Source organism: Hypanus sabinus, chromosome 5 (genome assembly GCF_030144855.1).
Source record: "Hypanus sabinus isolate sHypSab1 chromosome 5, sHypSab1.hap1, whole genome shotgun sequence".
In the NCBI taxonomy this organism is placed as follows: domain Eukaryota; kingdom Metazoa; phylum Chordata; class Chondrichthyes; order Myliobatiformes; family Dasyatidae; genus Hypanus; species Hypanus sabinus.
Window position 1 is genome coordinate 695,318 of NC_082710.1, and position 23,403 is coordinate 718,720.

A 23,403-nucleotide genomic window follows, 5' to 3' on the forward strand; every position below is an offset into this window, starting at 1 on the left:
TGAATTTAAAAATCCCCCTCATGTTCCTACTAAACATTTCACATTTCACCCTTGCTCCCTGTGTGGATGACAGTGGGGACTGTAGGAAGGATGAGCAACCTAACTGACACTGTAGTTCAGGGAGCTATTCAAGAGGGGGAGAGAAGAGAAATGTAGTGGTAATTGAGGATAGTGTAGTCAGGGAAATAGACAGAGTCCTCTGTCATGAGGACAGCACATCCTGAAGCCTGTATTAACTGCCTGGTGCCTTGGTTTGGGACATCTTATCTGACCTGCAGAGGAACATGCAGTGGGAGGGGAAAGATCCAGTTATCGTGGTCCATGTAGGTGCCAACAACATAGGTAGAATGAGGAAAGAGGTTCTGCTGAGGGAATTTGAGCAGCTAGGGACTAAATTAAAGAGCAGAACCAAACAGGTAGTAATCACACGCAAATTGGCAATAAGGTCAAGAAGATTAGAGAGTCAAATGTGTGGCTCAAGGATTGGTGTGGAAGAAGTGGGTTTGGATTCATGGGAAATTGACACCAGTATTGGGGAAGGAGGGAGCTGTACCAAAGGGATGGGTTCCACCTGAACTATGATGGGACCTGAATTCTAGCGAATCGCATAACTAGGGCAGTGGATAGGGCTTTAAACTAAATAGTACGGGGTGGGTTCAACAGATTGGAGAAGTATGGATAAAGTAAAAAAGAAAAGTTGGATAAAGATAAAGAAAAAACAAAAGATAAAAAAGAGAAAAGAGTGGAGTGAAGAAAAGTTGAGTGAAAAAGAGTAAAAGATTACAAAATTGTAAAAGCACAATGAGTGTAAGGGCACTTTATTTGAATACCTATAGTATTTGAAACAAGGTCAACAAACTTGTGGCTCAAATCAGTTCAAAGTGGTGTGATTTAGTGGCCATTACAGAGACATGGTTGCAGGGTGGATGAGACCTCATTTGATGTGTCGCGTACACACAACCCTGTACAAGTATCAGCAGCAATGGAACATACCTGGAGTCTGGTTTTGCTGTTAACAAAACACTATTTTATTAGTAACTACTTAATATAGTAACTTAAACCAGGTAAATCCAAAGTTAACAGTGTTACGCATTTATAGGTGTAAATAAAATTCCCAGACTTATTCAAGTTCAAGTGGTAAAAGATACAGTCTTACGATGGTGTGTAAGAAAAGTTCAGTTCAGATGCACAGGCTAATTAATGCGAGATGTTTGTAATCCAAAGGCAAATGTCGTGAGAAGGCAATTATGTCGATGTTCCACAGATTCCATGACAGCAATACAAAATAACATTAGCAGTAGGTTTTATCTCCGAAGTTGTTCCACTCCACAGATAAAGTGCTACCGACAGTGATCTTCAACGAATATCCTTTCAACACAAGTGGTACCACACCCAAATTCAGCTCCGGGATATCTCAAAATGGTAGCCACAGGATACTCAAACAGAATCCATGTATGGATTATCACCAACAGTAATTTATCACAAAGGGAACCATCTTCAAGGGAACCACCACCAAGGCAAGGGTTGACACACCAATAGATTCCCCAAGGTTACCCCAATCTCTCAACGTGATAGCCACTTATCCAGTTCCATGACATATGAAATAACTTCAACAGTGAGTTGCCACAGGGGTGCTTTTCTTCAGTGAACTACCACACCCAGACAAAGGGTAAACAAATGTGTGGTATTCACAAAGGTTTCCCCTCACCAGAGAACCCACTCCTGTGGATTAACTAAGTGACAATCACACTTTTGTATTCAAATGGAATCAAACTCATCCTCACAGGCTAGAGAGAGTCCAAACAGTGATCTCTTTGTCACTAGGTTTCTTCTGTCTCAAACCTTACTCTCCTCTCTTCTCTTCTCTGCAAACTTCTTCTAGTTGCAGCAAACTTGTGAGAGTCATTTATCAATTCTCTGGATTGATCTCAACTCACCCCTGTTGGGCTCCTGAGAGTTTAAAGCAGCGACTGACTCACTGGTGTCTTCCATTGACCGAATCCATCTTGACTCTAACTGCATGTGCCTGTGTGTCTGTACTATCCCTGTAAATTCAAAACAAGCTGCAGAGAAACCATAACATCAATTATCCATCAAATAACTCTCTCTCTCTCTCTCTCTCTCTCTCTCTCTCTCCCTCCCTCTCTCTCCCTCTCTCCCTCTCTCCCTCCCTCCCTCCCTCCCTCCCCTCAAACAGTGCCCAAAAGTCAGTCTCATTCTCCCGGTATTTTAAAGTGATGATCCACAGAAAAAATTAACCCTGGGGGTACATAACAGATGACACACCAAGTTTTGGTGTCATCCATAAATTTGCTGATCCTGTTTACCACATTATCATCCAGATTGTTGACATCAATAACAAACAACAGTGGACCCAGCACCAATCCTTGTGGTAATCCACTAGTCACAGGCCTCCAGACAGTGAAGCAACCACCTAATACCACTCTCTGGCTTCTCCCACAAAGCCAATGCCTTATCCAATTTACTACCTCGTCTTGAATGCCAAGTGACTGGACTTCTTGACCAACTTCCCAATCTCCTTTGGTCGTGTCAAAAGCCTTGCTAAAGTCCATGTAAACAATATCCTCTGCCTTACCTTTATTAACTTTCTTGGTAATTTTCTCAAAAAACTCTAAATCTGGTTAGACAAGATCTACCATGCACAAAGCCATGTTGACTATGCCATCAGGTCCTCTCTATCCAAATATTTATGTATAGGGTCCCTTAGAATACCTTCCAATAACTTTCCTAATATGATATCAGGCTCACCAGCCTATATTTTCCTGTCTTATTCTTAAAGCCTTTCCATTAGTTATTCTTCAGTCCTCTGGTACCTTATCTGTACCTAAGGATGTTCTAAATGTCCCTGCTGGGGCCCCTACAATTTCTGTACCAGCCTCCCACAGAGTCTGAGGGAACACATTGTCAGGCCCTGGGGATTTATTTACCCTAATTTGCCTCAAGACAGCTAATACCTCCTTGTCTGTAATTTGTACTGCTTTGCCTGACTTCTTGGAGTGACTGGGCTTGTATACACTGGAATATTGGAACGGCTGGGCTTGTATACACTGGAATTTAGAAGGATGAGAGGGGATCTGATTGAAACATATAAGATTATTAAGGGATTGGACACGCTGGAGGCAGGAAGCATGTTCCTGCTGATGGGTGAGTCAAGAACTCGAGGCCACAGTTTAAGAATAAGAGGTAGGCCATTTAGAACAGAGATGTGGAAAAACTTTTTCACCCAGAGAATGGTGAATATGTGGAATGCTCTGCCCCAGAAGGCAGTGGAAGCCAAGTCTCTGGATGCATTCAAGAGAGAGTTAGATAGAGCTCTTATCGATGGCGGGGTCAAGGGATATGGGGAGAGGGCAGGAACGGGGTACTGATTGTGTATGATCAGTCATGATCACAGTGAATGGCGGTGCTGGCTAGAAGGGCCAAATGGCCTACTCCTGCACCTACTGTCTATTGTCTATTCTAAAATCTCTGTGTCCATCTCTCAAGTAAATACAGATGCAAGATATCTATTTAAGATCTTCCCATCTCTTTTGACTTCACACATAAATTACCATGCTGATATTCTAGAGGACCAATTGTGTCCCTTTTGCTCTTAATATATCTGTAGAAGCCCTTAAGATTCTCTTTCACCTTGTCTGCTAGAGCAATTTCAGCAGCCATCCTGATTTCATTTTTGTGTTCTCTTGCATTTCTTACACCAAATCACATTGTTTCCTCACGGCCCAGTAGCACATGCTTTGTGGCCAGGTACCGGTCCGCGGCCCGGTGGTTGCGGACCACTGTCTTACACTTCTCAAGTACCTCACTTGTTTCTACTTGCCTAAACCTGCTATGCACCTTTTTCTTCTTCTTCTTAACCAGGTCCTCAATATCTCTGGAAAACCAAGGATCCCTAAAGCTGTTTTTACCCTATATTCTGACAGGAATACAAATACTCTGTACTCTCAAAATTTCATTTCTAAAGTTCTCCCACTTACCAAATTCATCTTTGCCAGAAAACAACCTTCCCAGACCATACCTGCCTGATTCTTTCTGATAACATTAAAATTGGCCTTTCTCCGATTTATAATCTCAACCTGAAGACCTGAAGATAACTAGATGCAGTGTTCACCTACATAAACTTCTGTCACTTGCCCTGTCTCATTCCCTAATAGGAGGTCTGGTATCACATTCTCTCTAGTTGGGACTTCTATGCACTGATTAAGGAAATTTTCCTGAATACATTTGACAAGCTCTTTGTCATCCAGCCTTTTTACAGTGTGGTAGTTCCAGACAATATATAGAAAGTTAAAGTCACCTACTATCACAACCACATGTTTCTTACAAGAGTCTGCGATCGCTCTACAAATTTGCTCCTCTAACTCCCATGGACTGTTGGGTGGTCTATAATATAATCCCATTAATGTGGTCATACCTTTCTTATTCCTCATTTCTACCCACAAAGACTCACTAGATGAGTTCTCCAGTCTGCCCCGACTAAACAGTGTTCATGTCATTTTCCCTGACTAGTAATGCCACCCTTCCCCTTTAACCCTTTCTGCTCTATCACATCAAAAAGAACAAAACCCCAGAATACTGAGCTGCCAGTCCTCCCCTCCTGCAATCAAGTTTCACTAATGGCTAAAGTGTCATAATTCCACATGCTGATCCATTCTCTAAGCTCATTCACCCTTCCTACAATACTCCTTGCATTGAAATATACGCAGCTTAGAACATTAGTCCCACCATGCTCCACCTTTCGATTCCTGACTTTATATGTAGGGTTAACAGCATCCAGCTATTACTTAGAAACTAATTTCACACAAACCAAATTTTTATAGTTTTGAGATTAACTTTCTCTTTTACCCATGCACCAGGGTCATTGCCTGCTGACTCATAGAAAGATTTAAGATGTGAATTCAGAAAGTGAATGTTCTAATTTATGTCCTTTGAACTCTTGTTTTGAAATGAATATATTTAACACTGACCCATTGTATTTTGAACAGCATGTGGCTCTCAGTTTGGAGCGACCAGTAAGATTGTTGGTGGGACAAACTCTGAGGATGGCGAATGGCCCTGGCAAGTTAGTCTCCAGGTTGGATATCATGTGTGCGGTGCTTCCATCATCTCTGACAGTTGGCTCATCTCTGCTGCTCACTGCTTTCAAATGTAATAACCACATCAATACCCTCACTTGTCTATGTAAGCTTATGGGGCTTTGGACACCAGACATTTTATAGCTCTCAGGCTTTGGAAAGTTGTGTGTAAGATTGGATTTGAGTTCTAGGAACTGAATTAGACAAAAATATAAATCAAAGGTTGGTAGAGCATTGGTGGGCCACAGGGCCTGTAGTGTTCTATGTTCGACATATGGAAATTAAATTTGTGTGAAACTGCAAAGAGAATATGACAACTCTAAACAGGATGGACACTAAGAGATTCACCACCAAAGTTAGAGCTAATGCTGCAGAAAGAATAATCTGCATGTTAAATTTACTTTCAAACACAGTTAAAAAGAATAATTGATCAGGAAATAGTTGGATATATAATGGGAAGCCATAGAATATCTCTTGATGGATTAACTAAAAGAGACTGATTGCTTTACTCAATTGTGGTGACTTTGTGTTGTAGACACCACTCTTTCCCTTCTCTGCAGTATTTGACACAATAAAGTTAGAATGCTAAGAGTCACAGAAAAGTACAGCAGAGAAACAGGCCCTTCGGCCCACCAAGTCTCTGCTGAACCATTTAAACTGCCTACTCCCATTGACCTGCACTGGAACCATAGCCCTCCACACCCCTACCATCTATATGTCTATTCCAACTATGGTTAAACATTGAAACCGAGTGCGTATGCACCACTTCTGCTGGCAGCTTGTTCCATACTCTCACAACCCTCTAAATGAAGAAGTTCCCCATCATATTTCCTTATCTTTTCACTTTTCAAGTCAAGTCAAGTCAAGTCAAGTCAACTTCTATTGTCATTTCGACCACAACTGCTGGTACAGTGCATAGTAAAAATGAGACAATGTTTTTCAGGACCATGGTTCACATGACACAGAACAAAAACTAGACTGAACTACGTAATAAAAAAACACAGAGAAAGCTATACTAGACTACAGACCTACACTGGACTGCATAAAGTGCATAAAAACAGTACTGGCATTACAATAAATAATAAACAGGACAGTAGGGCAAGGTGTCAGTCCAGGCTTCGGGTATTGAGGAGTCTGATAGCTTGGGGGAAGAAACTGTTATATAGTCTGGTCGTAAGAGCCTGAATGCTTCGGAGCCTTTTCCCAGATGGCAGGAGGGAGAAGAGTTTGTATGAGGGGTGCATGGGGTCCTTCATAATGCTGTTTCCTTTGCAGATGCAGCGTGTAGTGTAAATGTCCGTGATGGCGGGAAGAGAGACCCTGATGATCTTCTCAGCTGACCTCACTATCCACTGCAGGGTCTAGCGATCTGAGATGGTACAATTTCCGAACCAGGCAGTGATGCAGTTGCTCAGGACGCTCTCAATGCAACCCCTTAACCCATGACCTCTGGTTATAGTTCCACCCAACCTAATCCCTTGAGGTTTTATTTAACTAGAAGCATGTCAGTGCCTGTGAAGCAAGTGAATTGGCATGTCAAGATTAGTCATTTTGTCTTGCTTGATCTGCTGTTAAATTACTCCATACCCCAGTGGACCACTATGTACAGGATGGGATGGGTCAGATATTGTGTACATCGTCCCAATGCTTTGATTCACTGCCACAGTCACCCTAACCTACTTGGTATGGATGGAGATGAAGATCATCTACCTTGCTGGATCAAAATACCCCAGACTCTGGCACACACACCAGGGCCTCTGCTGATGCAATAAGAAGGCCTCTGCAGAAAAGTTTCTGTTAATGTTGAGAAGTTGAAACCCGATTCCAGCTTTGCCATCAATGGATGCTGTGCGAGCTTTGGAAAGTTTTTGCAAGTCTCCGATATACAGGAGCTTAAAAATACCAAAAATGTAAGGAATAATTTCAAGAAATTGGCAAATATACCCCAGAAAACAAGATAATGAGTTTTCCTTGTTATCCGCAGCCTCACAATCCCCTAATTCAATGAGCTGATAAACTACAGAAGTCCAACACAGCTCAGGATCTAAGAGGCAGTTGTCCAGCACGGAAATCTCAGCAAGACTAAGATTTGTGCTGTCAGATGGAGATTTTCAGCATTTCAACCCTGTCAATAAGGAATTTCTATACTTGATTGCACTTGCTTATGTTTGCACCTACACAATTACATTTGTAACTGGCTGAGCAAAATCTGAATCCACTTGCTCTGAACATTTTCTGTCTTATCTGAAATGAACAGCATCACTCTGGTAGCCTGTAACATGCAACAGACAACGTTCCTTGGCAATATCAGAAATTCTGAAAGGGAACTGAACGTATACTGGAAAAGGGAACAGTTTGTTGGAAGACATAAATTGAGAAATATTGTGCATGATTTAAAACTTGCTGCAGTTACCCATTTAACTCTATAACTTTAAGTTAAATAAAGCCCATTTGCTTTTTGGTGAACTCTGTGCTAGAAACATAGAAAACCTATGGCACAATACAGGCCCTTCGGCCCACAAAGTTGTGCCAAACATGTCTCTACCATAGAAATTCCTAGGCTTACCCATAGCCCTCTATTTTTCTAAGCTCTATGTACCTATCCAAAAGCCTCTTAAAAGACCATATCGTATCCACCTCCACCACCATTGCCAGCAGCCCATTCCACACACTCACCACTCTCTGAGTAAAAAACTTACCCCTGACATCTCCTCTGCACCTACTCCCCCGCACCTTAAACCCGTGCCCTCTTGTGACAACCATTTCAGCCCTGGGAAAAAGCCTCTGACTACCCACATGATCAACACCTCTCATCATCTTATACACCTCTATCAGGTCACCTCTCATCTTCCTTCGCTCCATGGAGAAAAGGCCGAGTTCACTCAACCTATTGTCATAAGTCATGCTCCCCAATCCAGGCAACATCCTTGTAAATCTCCTCTGCACCCTTTCTATGGCTTCCAAATCCTTCCTGTAGTGAGGCGACCAGAACTGAGCACAGTACTCCAAGTGTGTTGACATCATTGTGATAATATTGAAATCACTTATCATTTGTATCATAAGATGTTGATGAGACATACCTGGAGTATTGTGTAGTTCTACTCACCCTCTTTCAGGAAGATATCATTGTGCTGGAAAGAGTGCAAAGAAGATATATGAGAATGTTGCCAGGATTCGTGGAACTAGGGAGAGGTTGGGCAGGTTAGGAGACCGAATAGCAACATTAGAGAAGTACTGTATCTCAAATCAAGAGGGGCATAGATAGGGTGAATGCAGTCGGTCTTTTTGACTACAGACTGCGGCGGGCTTGTTCTTGCCAACAGTATCCATGGACTCAGGGACTTGAACTGTATGATATTTTTCTTTGTGCGACTGTTGTTTACTGTTATTTGCCATATGTGCCTTGTGTTATGTGTAAATGTGGTACTGTGTTTTGCACCTTGGACTGGAGGAACACTGTTACCTTTGGCTGTATTCATGGGTACTCATGCATGGCTGAATGATAATTAACATGAACTTGAACTTTTTATCAGGGCTGGAGAATCAAAAATTAGAGAGTGTAGATTTAAGGTGAGAGGGGCAAGATTTAAAAGGGACCTAACTTCTTCAAACAGAGAGTGGTGGGTTTATGGAAGGAACTGCCAGAGGAAGTGGTTGAGGCAGGAACATTAACAACATTTAAAAGATACTTGGACAGGTACATGGATAGGAAAGCTTTAGAACAGGGGCTCCAAACCTTTCTTATGCCATGGACCGCTACCATTAATTAAGGTTTTAAGATGGCACTACTGAAAACATGCTACAGCTTACTCATCATTTGAAAGCATAGGAATTCAATTAAAAACATTATTAGTAACACTTTTTTTGAAGTAAATTGTGATAACCTATCACCACAAACAATGAAGAGGTGAGTGAGAGCAAAGCTGGTGTGCTGCAGACTCGACACAATTGGAGTTGGAGCCGTGCTGGTTGGAGTGGATGATTTAGAGGGGAGAAGATGGGACAGAGGAGTTCCAATACCCGTCCAACTTACCCGGGTGCAAGGGTGGATCGCTCTAAGTGTCGAGCCAGTTTGGTGAGGTCAAGAATGGCTTCTTCAGCGGTGAAATCCAGACCTGAAGCAAATCGCTAAGTGATGTGTTCTAGACTCAGAGTGATTCACTGCAGTGAGACCCGGGTCCTAATTCAAGATACAATACACTGTTTGAGCAATCTAAACACCAACCCAGGTGAACTGGAAAGGCAGGGTGTCAAGAGTCGGGTGAGACCGGATTGCTCGAAGCACTGAGCCGATTTGGAGATGTTGAGAACAGCTTCTCCAACATAAAAATCTAGGCCCAGAGTGATCCGCCACTGCGGGGCTTGGTTCCTAGTGTGAGGCTCATACAATTTAAACACTGGCCCAGATAAATGGGGGTCTCCTCTCTCCACAATGCTGAGGCTGTGAGGCTGCCCCTGGCTGCTGTGCTTCGTGTCTGTGAACTTTGTGGTGACTTGTCCTACTAATATGATGAACTGAATACCGAGGTTTTGTGCCTACTTCAAGCTGCTTCGGGGATTTGGATCTCAGGATTTGATTTGTTTCGGAATTCTGTTGTTGCTACTCGCTTCTATTGTTTGCATGTTTTGTATTTTTTTCTCTTTTGCTCTGGGCACTGGGAATTGGTCTTGTTTTTTGTTAATTGGGTTCTTTTGGGTTCCTTGCTTTGTGACTGCCTGTTAAGCAAATAAGTCTCAAGGTTGGATAATTTATACATTCGTTGATAATAAATGCACCTTGAATCACAAGGTCAAACTGAACTCTGTCTGGTTGCAACTGTCAGTAAACCTAAATTCAGTAATATAGCTTTGTAAAATGTGATGAAGTTTGAACATATTGATTAACAGAACCCTCAGAATTAATGAATAAAAGGAGGCTAATCAGCCCATTGTGCTGATATCCCTGCTCATTTGGGCTTTTCAAATTCTTACCCATTACAGGCTCTATCACCATTTCAGGCTGAGTGCCCCCACACCCCCCCCCCCCATCCCATTCCATCTCACATGTATATTCCATCATGTAGTTGTCTTCTCAACACTCCTCAAGATCTTCTATCGGAGCTCTTATCCCTTGGCTACTGACTTCCCCACCGCGAGAATATGATCATGTTTAACTTTCACAAGAGACTTGTTACAGGTATGTTGATAGGGAAGGATCAGAGGAATATTGACCACAAATGGACCCTAACCCTAACACATGGCAAGTGGCACTGGCTCAGAAAGAACGTTTGGTCAGCATGAATGAATTGGGTCAATGGTCCTGATTCCATGCTCTATAACTCAATATTTCAATGCATTACATATCTCTTTCTGACTCAGTTCCAAGTTACATGGACTTGAGTAAGATCCTTGACAAGGATCTGCACACCAAGCTGTTCTGAAAGGTCAAGGCACAAGGGATAAACTGGGTCCAAATCCAGTCTGGTGAGAGGAGGCAGAGTCTCACATTATGAAATGTGTTTACGGCAACAGTACAATGATAAACAAATATAGAGAAAAACACTGAACTACAGTAAGTATATACATGTCAATTAAATAATTAAGTTAAATATAAGTAGTGAAAAAAAACAAATAAAAAAGTAGTGATGTAGTGTTCACTGGTTGAATGTCCATTTAGGAATCAGATGGCGGAGGAGAAGCTGTTCCTGAGTCACTGAGTGTGTGCCTTCAGGCTTCTGTACCTCCTTCCCAAGGGTACATTGAGAAGAGAGCATGTTCTGGGTGGTGGGCGTCCTTAATGATGGACACCGTCTTCCAAAGACACTGCTCTTTGAAGATGACATGGATACTACAGAGGCATGATGGAGCTGACAAGCTTATGTAACCTATTTCGATCTTGTGCAGTAGCCCCCTCCCCCACCCCATACCAGATGGTGATGCAGCCAGTCAGACTGCTCCATTGGTTCATTTGTAGAAGTTTGAGTGTTTCAGTTGACAAACCAAATCTCTTCAAACTCCTAAAGAATTATAGCCACTGCATAGCCTTCTTTATAGCTACATCAATATGTTGCATCCAGGTTAGGTCCTCAGAGATATTGACACCCAGAAACTTGAAATTGCTCACTCTCTTCACTTCTGATCGCTCTATGAAGATTGGTTTGTGTTCCCTCAATTTACCCTTTCTGAAGTCTACAATCAGCTCTTTGGTCTCAGTGACATTGAATGAAAGATTGTTGCAGCAACAACCTTGCACTCGTGCTGGTATATCTTACTTTTCTGTACACCCTTTTGTCACCATCTGAAATTCTGCCAACAATGGTTGTATCATCAGCTAATTTACAGATGGCATTTGAGCTATGCCTAGCCACACAGTCATGGGTGTAGAGAGAGTACAGCAGTGGGCTAAACACACATCTCTGTGGAGTGCCAGGGTTAATGGAACCCTACAGACCGCGGGGCTTGATGCTGAGATCCATGTTGTTTACATACACACATACACACACACACACACACACACACATACATACATGTTGGTTGAGAATGTCGGTGTTCTGGTTAATAAGTTTGCAGACAATATGAAGATTGGTTGTCTAAGGATGTAGACAAAAGATCAAATAAAAAGTTGGTCAGAGTAGTGGCTGGCGGAATTTAATCCAGACAAGTGTGAGTTAATGCACTTTGTAAGGTCAAATTCTGGTAGGACATGTCGTATAAATGGCAAGGACCACAAGTTCTTTGAGGCATAGAGGGACCTTAGGGTACATGATCATGGTTAACTCCGTGTTCTCTCAGGTAGATAGGGTAATGAAGAGTATTTGCTCTATATGCCTCCATAGTTTGTGGCTTTTGAGTACAAAAATTAAGATGTCAGGTCACAGCTATACAAAACATTTGTCCAAATGCACTTATTGTGCACACTTCTGCTTAACATACTTAGATGGAGGATGTCAGAGCAGCATCGAGGGCACAGGATCTTGTGGATATGTATTGCAAAATCTTTCAGTTCTGTGCATTTCCAGTGCTGTATCATGTTTGTTGCAATGTGATTGACATTTTATTGTCTTCTTTTTTAAGGCAACGTAGCAATCCATCAGAATGGCAAGCTTACATGGGATCAGTTGAACTCAGACAAGGTACACGTCGAGACATCAAAAGAATCATCATCCATCCCAGTTATAGGACCATCAACGACCACAACTATGACATTGCTGTTCTGGAACTTCTCAACCCACTCAATTTTTCTAAATTCATCCAACCAATTTGCCTTCCATCCAGTAGCAAAATTTTTCCTGATGGTCAACATTGCACCGTCACAGGTTGGGGAACTCTTGCTTTCGAAGGTAAATCCTAACCCTAACCATACTAATTGATTATAAAATTAATAGCCTGCATCGATTGACAATGCTATTGTGGCTTATCACCTCCTCTGCGTGCAGTAATGTCTAAGCTGAAACAAGTAATGTTGTTGGAATGCCTTCTGGGCACACTAAAAAATGTTCAAGTACAGATGAATATATAGAATATGAAATTCAACATCAAAGTAATCCTATTTAGTCAGATTTTCTGTAATAATAACACTGACAATTTAGGCCCATGCATTTATGATTCTGCTTCTGATTTCTGCTCTCTGAAACTTATGCATTTCCTGTTCAGAATCCCAACAGCTAGCACGCTCTACGTCAAAGGTAAATCTTTTTTTTCCTCAGCAAGAGAAAGTCTGCAGATGCTGGAACTTCAGAGTGACACACACAAAATGTTGGAGGAACTCAACAGGTCAGGCAGCATCTATAGAGAGGAATAATCAGTTGATGTTTCAGGCTGAGACCCTTCTTCAGAACTGCTAAGGAAAGGAGAAGATGCCAGGATAAAAAGATGGGGTCAGGGGGAATAAAATAGCTAGAAGGTTACAGCTGAAGCCAGGTGGATTGAAGAGATAAAAGGCTGGAACTTTTCCTACCCACCTGGCTTCACCTATCACGTCTTAGCTGTCTTCTTTCCCTTCCTCCCCATATTGACTGTTCATTTACATTGATGCTGCCTGATCCGCTGAGATCCTCCAGCACTTTGTGTGCATTGCTCTTATTTTTTTCTTCCCTTTTTTAAAGAGCATCACTAAAAGATATCTAGAATCTGTGACAGTCACCTACTTTGTGAGACACCACTTTGTGCAAATTGACTACTATATTTTCTACAATAGAAATAAGGCACAGAAGCAGTCCATTTGGCCCATCATATCTACAGCAGCAATAAAAAAAACATGTAGCCAAAAGTAGGGACAACCTAAGGCTGTGTGAAGTGCCCTATACATACAATTTCTTTCCTTCCTTCTCCTGTAGCCTTTGGACTAGGAAACTCAAGCTCTGAAGTGTCAGTTTGTTAATTCTTTCTTTTATTAAGACAAGATTCTTTTTCAGAAGAATGCAGAAATACGAATTTAGGGAAAGTTTTAATTTCTTTTCTCCAGGCCAATTGCCTGACATCCTACAAAAAGGAAATGTGGTTATCATCAGTGAGCAAACATGCAAGCATGCCTACGAAAAGCTCATCACTCCTATAATGCTGTGTGCTGGCATCTTAACCGGGGAAGTCGATTCTTGCCAGGTACTGTTTAACACTAGTTATCCACTGAACAAAATTCATTGATCAATGCACTGAGGTCATCATTCTAAGAGAGAGCACTGAGATTTAGACATCACATGTAAAGGACATCAAGGATAAATGGAAATTGATGATAATCCACACTAGAGTAAATCAGGGATGAGGGGCTTCAGTTAGAAAGGATGGAGTGGTCTATAATTATTCTCTTTATAGCTAAAAAAGTAAGTGGACAATTTAATAAAGATCAGTTGTGATGGAGCAAATAAACAGAAACTGTTTCCAGAGGGTCAGGAGCAGAGTACACACATCCAGTAATGAAATGTGTGTTGAGATCATCTCACCAACAATATCAATGTCTCTGTTGATAAGGAATGAATCACCACTATGCAATTTCTCCAGATGGCCATTCAGTAGAATGAGATCGGGGAGAATCTTTGCAGAGTGAGTGCTGGTGAGCAGCCAGGAGGAGGCAGATCCAAAAATTACTTCCAAAACAAACTGCAATAAATGTACAACGTGGTAGTTTGTTGCATGGTTCTGGGAAAAGAGCAGAAGAGAAGAAAGTAATTGTACAAATTTTTCAACAGAGCAGCATGATGAGAAAGTTTCCTTTGTTGTTTGTTCAATTCACCTAACATCTTTGCACAAAAGGTACCAGAAATCTTGAATAGGCTGTTGTTTGCTGTGTACATATCTTTATTCTGCCCCTGGAAAGAGATACCAGAATTATTACTAAACTCTGTGCTAAATTACAAGAAGAGTTTTTGCAAAATCAGGTAGTAGTCCCTAGAATTAACAAAGCCAAAGGGTAATTTGGTCTAAGTTTTTAAGATATTAGAAAGAAATGATAGGATGAACTAACATGAGAAAGTCTACAGATGCTGGACCTCCAGAGCAACTCACACAAAATGTTGGTGGAACTCAGCAGGTCAGGCAGCATCTATGGAAATGTATAAACAGTCAATGTTTCAGGCCAAAACCCTTCAACAGGACTGAGAAGGAAGAGTGAAGATGCCAGAATAAAAAGGTGGGGGGAGGGGAAAGACACTAGCTGGAAGGTGAAAGTTGAACCCAGGTGGATGAGAAAGGTCAAGGGCTGGAGAAAATAGAAATTGATAGGAGAGGAGAGTGGACAATAGGAAAAAGGGAAGGAGGAAGAAACTCAGAGAGAAGTAACAGCCAGGTGAGAAGAGGTGAAATGTCAGAGTGGGGATTAGAGCAGTGGGGGAAGGGGGAAACTTGTTCACCGGAAAAAGAAATCAATATTCATGTGATCAGACAGAACATAAGGCGTTGGTCCACCATCTGAGAGTGGCCTCATCTTGGCATAAGAAGCAGACATGGATTTGCAAGTCAGAACAGTAATGGGAAATGGAATTAAAGTGTTTGGCCACTGGGAAGTTGCGCTTGTGGCAGATGGTACGAAGGTGCTTGATGAAGCCAGTCCCCCAACTTACTATGTCTCACCACTGTAGAAGGGGCTGCATTAAGAACATTGGACATAATAGACAACCCCAGCAGATCTGCATGAAACCCCTTTTTATTGGGAGTGTCTGGAAATGCGGCTCGTTAGCCCCTCGCTAGCAGCCACTGGACACTGATGAGAAACCCACCCTTCTCAGGCTCTGTAAGTCTAGGGTGTATATGACTAGGATGTACATGGAGTTACAGGAAAGATACTGGTGGGGATAGAAGAATGGCTAACAGGCAGGAGGCAGTGAGGGGAAATAAAAGGGACCTTTTCTGGTTGGCTGCCAGTGACTAGTGTTGTATTGGGACTGCTGCTTTTCACATTGTTTATCAGTGATTTAGATAGTGAAATTGATGGCTTTGTGGCAAGCTTTGCAGATCATATGAAGATAGGTAGAGGGGTAGGTAGTGCTGAGGAAGCAATACAATTGCAGCAGAACTTAGACAAATCGGAAGACTGGGAAAAATGTGCAGATGGAGTAGTGTTGGGAAATGTATGGTAATGCATTTTGGTAAAAGGAACTATATTGTGGACTATTATCAAAATGGGGAGAAGATTCAAGCATCAGAGCTGCAGAGGGACTTATGAGTCCTTGTGCAAGACACCCAGAAGGTTAATTTACAAGTTGAGCCTATGATAAAGGCAAATAGACAATAGACAATAGGTGCAGGAATAGGCCATTTGGCCCTTCGAGCCAGCACTGCCATTCAATGTGATCATGGCTGATCATCCACAATCAGTACCCCGTTCCTGCCTTCTCCCCATATCCCTTGACTCCGCTATCTTTAAGAATTCTATCTAACTCTTTCTTGAAAGCATCCAGAGAATTGCCCTCCACTGCCTTCTGAGGCAGAGCATTCCATAGATCCACAACTCTCTGGGTGAATAAGTTTTTCCTCAACTCTGTTCTAAATGGCCTATCCCTTATTCTTAAACTGTGGCCTCTGGTTCTGGACTCCCCCAACATCGGGAACATGTTTCCTGCCTCTAGCGCGTCCAACCCTTTAATAATCTTATATGTTTCAATCAGATCCCCTCTCATCCTTCTAAATTCAAGCCCAGTTGTTCCAATCTTTCAACATATGATAGTCCTGCCATCCCAGGAATTAACCTTTTAAACAACGCTGCACTCCCTCAATAGCAAGAATGTCCTTCCTCAGATTTGGAGACCAAACTGAACACAATACTCCAGGAGTGGTCTCACCAGGGCCCTGTACAACTACAGAAGGACCTCTTTGTTCCTATCCTCAATTCTTTTTATGAAGACCAACATACCATTAGCTTTCTTCACTGCCTGCTGTACCTGCATGCTTACTTTCAGTGACTGATGAACAAGGACACCTAGATCTCATTGTACTTCCCCTTTTCCTAACTTGACACCATTCAGATAGTAATCTGCCTTCCTGTTCTTGCCACCAAAGTGGATAACCTCACATTTATCCACATTAAACTGCATCTGCCATGCATCTGCCCACTCACCCAACCTGTCCAAGTCACCCTGCATTCTCCTAACATCCTCCTCATACTTCAAACTGCCACCCAGCTTTGTGTCATCTGCAAATTTGCTAATGTTACTTTTAATCCCTTCATCTAAATCATTAATGCATATTGTAAATAGCTGCAGTCCCAGCACCGAGCCTTGTGGTACCCCACTCATCACTGCCTGCCATTCTGAAAAGGACCCGTTAATCCCTACTCTTTGTTTCCTGTCTGCCAACCAATTTTCTATCCATGTTAGTACCCTACCCCTGACCACCTGTCTGTAACTCCTCTCTATCAACTCCTCACTCTCCCTGACCAGATGAAGGACATCGAACTGCAGCTCCAGTTCCCTAACACGGTCCCTCAGGAGCTGCAGCTCAGTGCACCTGGCGCAGATGTGGATGTCCGGGAGGCTAGGAGACTCCAGGACCTCCCACATCCGACACCAAGAACAACAAGCTGCCCTCACACTCATAATTCCCCTTTCCTCAAATAACCGGAGAAATTGAAACCTGAACCTACCTTGCCTCACCTGCTTCTGCCTAAGCCTGTTGAGCCCAAGCCCTTAAGCCTACACTCTGCTCCCGGCTCACTCCACTGCCCGCAACGACGCTGCCTGCTGTTTAAGGCCATGGCCTTTTTAAATCTTCTCCGCTTCACTGACCGACGTCACACGCTTGTGCAGTCCCACCTCTCTTAACTCCGATGAGAATAAGAAAAAATCAAAATGACTCCCACTGCACTCTTGTTCTGATCCTCCGACTTCCTTCTCCAAAAGAAGGTCATACCTTCCCTCAAAGAGATCCCAATGATCCATAAATCTGAACCCGTCCCCTGCACCAGTTCCTCCGCCATGATTTCACCTGCCAAACCATCTTATTCTTACCCTTACTGGCACATGGCACAGGTAGCAATCCAGAGATTACTACCCTGGAGGTCCAGCTTTTTAGCATCCAGGACATCTGCAAGCAGCACTGCCTAAATGAGGTGGTATCCATTACTAACAACCCCCATTACCCAGGAGATGCCCTCTTTTCATTGCTACCATCAGGGAAGAGGTACAGGTTTCTGAAGGGACACACTCAATAATTCAGGAATCGTTTCTTCCCCTCTGCATTCAGATTTCTGAATGGTCATTGAACCCATGAACACGAACTCATTACTTCTTATTTTCCTCTTTTTGCACTACTTATTTTATTTAACTTTTAAAAAAAGAAAAAAAATATACACACACACACACACATATATATATATACACACACACACTCACTGTCATTTATAGTTTTTATTATATATTACAATATACTGCTGCCACATAAGAACAAATTTCACGACATGTGCATATTCAGATATTCGGATATCTTTTTTCAGTCTGCCTCATTTCCTTATAACCATATAACAATTACAGCACAGAAAAGTGTTCTTCTTAAGTGTTCTTTTGCATTTCTTAAATTCCTCAATTACCTCATTTGTTCCTGCCTGCCAATACCTGCCATGCACCTCCTTCTTTAACTTAACCAGGGTCTGAATAACTCTCGAAAACCAATGTTCGATAAACTGGTTATCCTCCCCTAGTTGTGGTAACTTCACACACTTCATGTCCCCTGACACCTGGAACTTCCATGCTACTGCAATGTGTCATGAGGAGAGGCTGTTGATAAGGCAAAACTGCAGTCAACTGGATGAGTTGCAACATAAAGGGTGGTCAAAATTAAAAAGGATGAATACAGGACTGAAGGTGTTATATTTGAATGCGGCCTGTATAAAGAATAAGGTAGATGAATTTGAAGCACAGATTAACATGTATGATATTGTAACATGTAAAAGACAGGCAAGAGTGGAGATCGGACCACTGGTAAATGATGCTGGAGAGGCAGTAATGGGGGCAAGGAATTGGCGGACAAAGTGAATAAATATTTTGCGTAAGTCTGCACTGTGGAACACACTCGCAGTATAGTGGAAGTTCCAAGTATCAGGGCTGAAGAAGTGTGTGAAGTTACCATTACTAGGGAGAAGATTCTTGGAAAACTTAAAGATCTGAATGCAGATAAGTCCCCTGGACCAGTTGGTATACAGCCCAGGGTTCTAAAAGAGCTGGCTGAAGAGATTGTGGAGATATTAGTAATGATCTTTCAAGAATCACTTGATTCTGGAATGGCAGATTAGGAGAAAGCATGAGGAAGTACTAGATGGAATACAGTGTTGGGAAATCTATGGTCATGCAATTTGGTAGGAGAAATAAAAGGGTTGACTGTTTTCACCTACCTACAGGAAAGATGTAAATAAGATTGATAGAGTGCAGGGAAAATTTGCAAGATGTTGCCAGGACTGGAGGACCTGAGTCATAAGGAAATAGATAAGAGCTAGAAAGTAAAATATTGAGGGGAGATTTGATGGAGGGAGACCAAGTTAAGAGGGGTATAGATAGGGTCAATGCAAGCAGGCTTTTTCACTGAGGTTGGGTGAGATAACAAGAGGTCATGGTTGAAGAGTGAAAGGTGAAATGTTTCAGAGGAACATGAGCGGCAAGTTTTTTATTCAGAGGGTCGTGAGAGTGCAGAACATGCTGCCAGTGCAAGTGGTGAAGGTGGGGTCAATTTCCACACTTAAGAGAAATTTGGATAGGTACATTCATGAGTGGTGTGTGGAGATCTATGGTCCAGGTGCAGGTCAATGGAACTAGGCAGGTGAATAACTTGCCACCGACTAGGTGGGCCAAAGGGCCTGTTTCTGTCCTAGTGGTCTGTGACTATCAGTGATGTGGCTACCCAGCGATGTGAAAATTGCCTAGGTATGCCATACCCCCAGGCAGAATGACCATTAGTACACTCTCCATCATCAAGCAATGATTGATGGTGTGACCAAGCACCACTCACTCAGCAACTACCTGCTTACGGACCAAAGACACTCAGACCCTGACCTCATTACTGCTTTGGTCCAAACATGGATGGCTGAGCTGAACTCCAGAGTTGAAAAGAGTGCTCCTTTTAACTTGGGCCCTCAAGTTTTGGCAATGTCCTTGGGAATCTTTCCTGCACCCCCTTCAACTTAATAACATCTTTCCTATTGTTAGGCAACCAGAACTGCACAAAATATTCCAATTATGCTTCACCAAATCTTTGTACAGTTGTAACATTTCTTGTATTCAATGACCTTAACAATGATGGTATTTGTACTAAACACCTCCCCATGGGGAGGGGGGTAGGGGGGAAACAACGCACTTGAACCCCTAGGTCTCTTTTCTACAAGTCTCTCTGGGCCCCTACCATTTATTGTACAGGTCCTGTTCTGGTTTAACTTAATAAAATACATCATTTTGCACTTCTCCAAGTTAAACTAATTTGGCAGGGGGTGGGAAATGGAGTGAAGGGACTCAGGAAAGGAAGTATAGTAAAAAAAGTAAAGATAACGTTCAGTCAGACTATCAGAAAGGGCAGGCAGGTGATGGGACTCGGTTGCAGCCAACAGGCTGAGTATCAAAACATTAGGGATGCAGAATCAAAGGATAGCAAATACAGTATTCAAGGTATTGTATCTAAATGAGCGTAGTATAAGAAATAAGATAGATGATCTTGTTGCACTGTTACAGATTGCCTAGTATGATATTGTGGCCATCAGTGAATTGTGGCTGAAGGATGGTTGTAGTTGGGAGCTGAATGTCCAAGGTTACACGTTATATCGGAGGGATAGGAGGGTAGGCAGAGGGGTTTTTATGGCTCTACTGGTAAAGAATGGCATAAAATCAGTAGAAAGATGTGACATAGGATCGGAAGATGTTGAATCCTTGTGGGTTGAGTTAAGAAACTGCAAAGGTAAAAGGACGTTGATGGCAGTTATCTACAGGCCTCCCAACAGTGGCTGGGAGGTGTACCAAATTACAACAGGAAATAGAAAAGACAAGTCAAAAGGGCACTGTTATGGTAGCCATGGGAGATTTTAACATGCAGGTTGATTGGGAAAATCAGGTTGGTAATGGATCTCAAGAGAGTGAATTTGTTGAATGCCTAAGAGATAGCTTTTTAGAACAGTTTGTCGTTGAGTCTAAGGGGATCAGCTATACTGGATTGGGTGTTATTTAATGAATCGGAGGTTGTTGCACTCTTTATATTCATACGTACAAAGGTTACTAATAAAGAACCATCTTCTCTGCCTGAAATAGAACTTTTATTTAACAACAACCACAACATTTTTACAATACCATGTTTCCCAATCTTTCTATCATTCCTGCGCATGCTCAGAACTCTCTCCAATTACATTCTTGCACGTCATATCACATCTTCCTTTCCTTAAAAAGAAAAACAATTAGCAACATTGACCAGAACAAATGCATAATTTTACATGTCTCTATCAGTCTCTCTGGGAGTTTATGAACACGAGCAGATCTTCTAAGTGGTTCACACAGTTCTTGTGTTTCATTGTTATTTCCATGTTTTGTCTGGTCTGCATCAGTTAACTGAAACTCTGAAGTTGGCTCTTTCTTGAGGTCTTTGCGATTTCTTCTTAACACTGCTCCTTCTTCTGTTTGGACCATGTATGATCTGGGTTGTACTTCTTCAAGTACTGTAGATTTCTGTGTCCATGTGTTCATTTTGTCTTGTAACCTTACTTCACCTCCTTGGTGCAGTTCAAGTAATGGAAGAGAACATCTGTCAAAGTATGCTTTCTACTTTGCTTTGTGTTCATCTTTCAATCTTTTTATTTGTTCACCTTCCTCTGTTCTCAGAAGGCTCTTATCCATTGGCAGATTGGATCTCAAATGGTGTCTCATCAAGAGCTGAGCAGGTGAAAATCCACATTCAAGTGGATTACTGCGACAGGCTAACAAAGCTTTATAAAAATCACTTGCACTATCTTTTGCTTTGTGCATCAGTTTCCTGATAATTCCTACCGACTTCTTAACTAATCTATTAGACTGAGGGAACAATGGACTAGATGTTGTATGAACAAAGCCCCATTCGTGAGCAAAATGTCTCATGCATTCACCTTTGAATTGTGGACCACTGCCTGTAAAAAGTTCATCAGGTACACCATGTCTATAAAAAAAACTGCTTCCATGCATGCAATTACATTCTCTGCTGTTGTTTTGCTAAGACCACACACTTCAGGATACAATGAGTAGTAATCTGTTATTAATAGATAATCTTTGTTGCCAGTTACAAAAAGATCAACACCTCCCTTCTGATAAGGTCTCTGAGGACTAGGATGTGGATGCAGTGGCTCCTTAGGGTTGCTAGGTTGGTATTTAAGGCATATTTGACAAGAAGACACCAATTCTGCAATTTCTTGATTCATCCTGGGCCAAAACATCATTTCCCGTGCCCTTCTCTTACATTTTTGAATATCTAGGCGGCCTTCATGAATTTTCCCAAGATTTCTTTTCAGAGACTTTTAGGAATCACAATTCTGCTACCGTTGTACAATATTCTTGTACTTCGGAGGTACAGTCATGCTTATTATCTGGCCAACCATCCATCACCACTTGTATTGCCTGACTGAGAATTTTGTCCTTTTCTGTCTCAAGACTTTTTGGGAGCAATACGTTCAGTCTCTATGATCATATCAACAAATGCTTGAACATTAATAGCGTCCCTGTGACTGTCTTTTGTTGTTGCATCCACAGCTCTGGAAAGTGTGTCAGCCATGTACATGAATTTTCCAGGTGTTTATGACACATTCAATACATATCTTTGCAATTTGATCATCATTCACTAAATTCACAAAGGACAGTCTCTTAAAGGTTTGTGAAACAATACAATTGGAGGTTTATGATCCATTCAGTCGGTTCATCAACTTTTTTTATGACTCCTAGCTGCTCCATTCTGTTAAGCTCTGTTTTCAGTTGATGTAATGCAAAAGTCACTTTTCTACATGGATGTACAACGGATGTTGTGCTGTCAATTTTGATCATGTGCTCTCCTGCAAGACAACCAAGCCCTTTGAACAAATCCTCATACCTCTTTCATCAAGTCACTGTATTTTGACTGTGTCACTGTCCAGGACTTAAACTCTTGTCACCAAATTCAATCTCTCACAGGCAGATAAACCCAGTATTGACTGTACATTCTTTGGCACCACCACAAAAGAAAGCGTGTGCACAATATTTTTGTATGACATTTTTGCCACACATCTTCCTTTAACCGGGATGTCTGCACCTGACTATCTAGTCACTTTTATGTTTGTCTTATGTAACCTTGGTCTTGGCCTTAATGCATTAAACTCAGATTCTGCAAGAACATTTACTTGTACTCCAGTATCAGGTTTAAACAGAATATTGTTTTGGTTCACTTGCAATGGAATAGTCCAGTCATTCTTATTTGGTTTGTTTTCACAAAGCACATCTATATAAAACTCCTCAATTTCATTTTCAAGCACTGCATTTACTCATTTTATTTTCTTTCTACTTCTGCAACAGAATGAAAAATGATTACTCTTACCACAGTCATTGCCCATTTTCCCATTTGCTGGACACTGTTTTGGCCAATGCTGCCGCCCACAGCGATCACATAGCTTTTTCCTCTCAGGTGACGTCTTGCTCTGTGTTGGTTTTGTTGTCGTTTTATTATTTTTTCTAATATGTTCACACTTCCTCACAGCGTCTACGTTGCAGCTCTCAATGAAAAGTTCTTTAGCCTGTGATGTCACGGTTTCCTAAGCTTTGCAGAGCATCAAAGCTTTTTCCAAGTCTAAGTCTTGTTCTCTTAACAGTCTTTCTCTCAGATCAATATCTAGAATGCCACAAACAATTCTGTCTTTAATCAGAGAGTCTGTCAGTTCTCC

The 23,403-nt window shown here is 41.9% G+C and overlaps 1 protein-coding gene across 9 annotated transcripts in view; it reads left to right on the forward strand.

The window, feature by feature from the left end:
• LOC132393875 (transmembrane protease serine 11C-like) overlaps positions 1-23,403 on the forward strand; it is a 141,529-nt gene that overhangs the window by 108,390 nt on the left and 9,736 nt on the right. For 7 of the 9 annotated variants that reach the window (XM_059969275.1, XM_059969274.1, XM_059969270.1 and 4 more), the window contains 3 exons: positions 5,007-5,169; positions 12,150-12,415; positions 13,540-13,676. In XM_059969275.1, the coding sequence (XP_059825258.1) occupies positions 5,007-5,169; positions 12,150-12,415; positions 13,540-13,676 (566 nt within the window). Of the gene's footprint in view, positions 1-5,006; positions 5,170-12,149; positions 12,416-13,539; positions 13,677-23,403 lie in introns of those variants that run through there. The other 2 variants (XM_059969278.1, XM_059969277.1) reach the window with 2 other exon arrangements.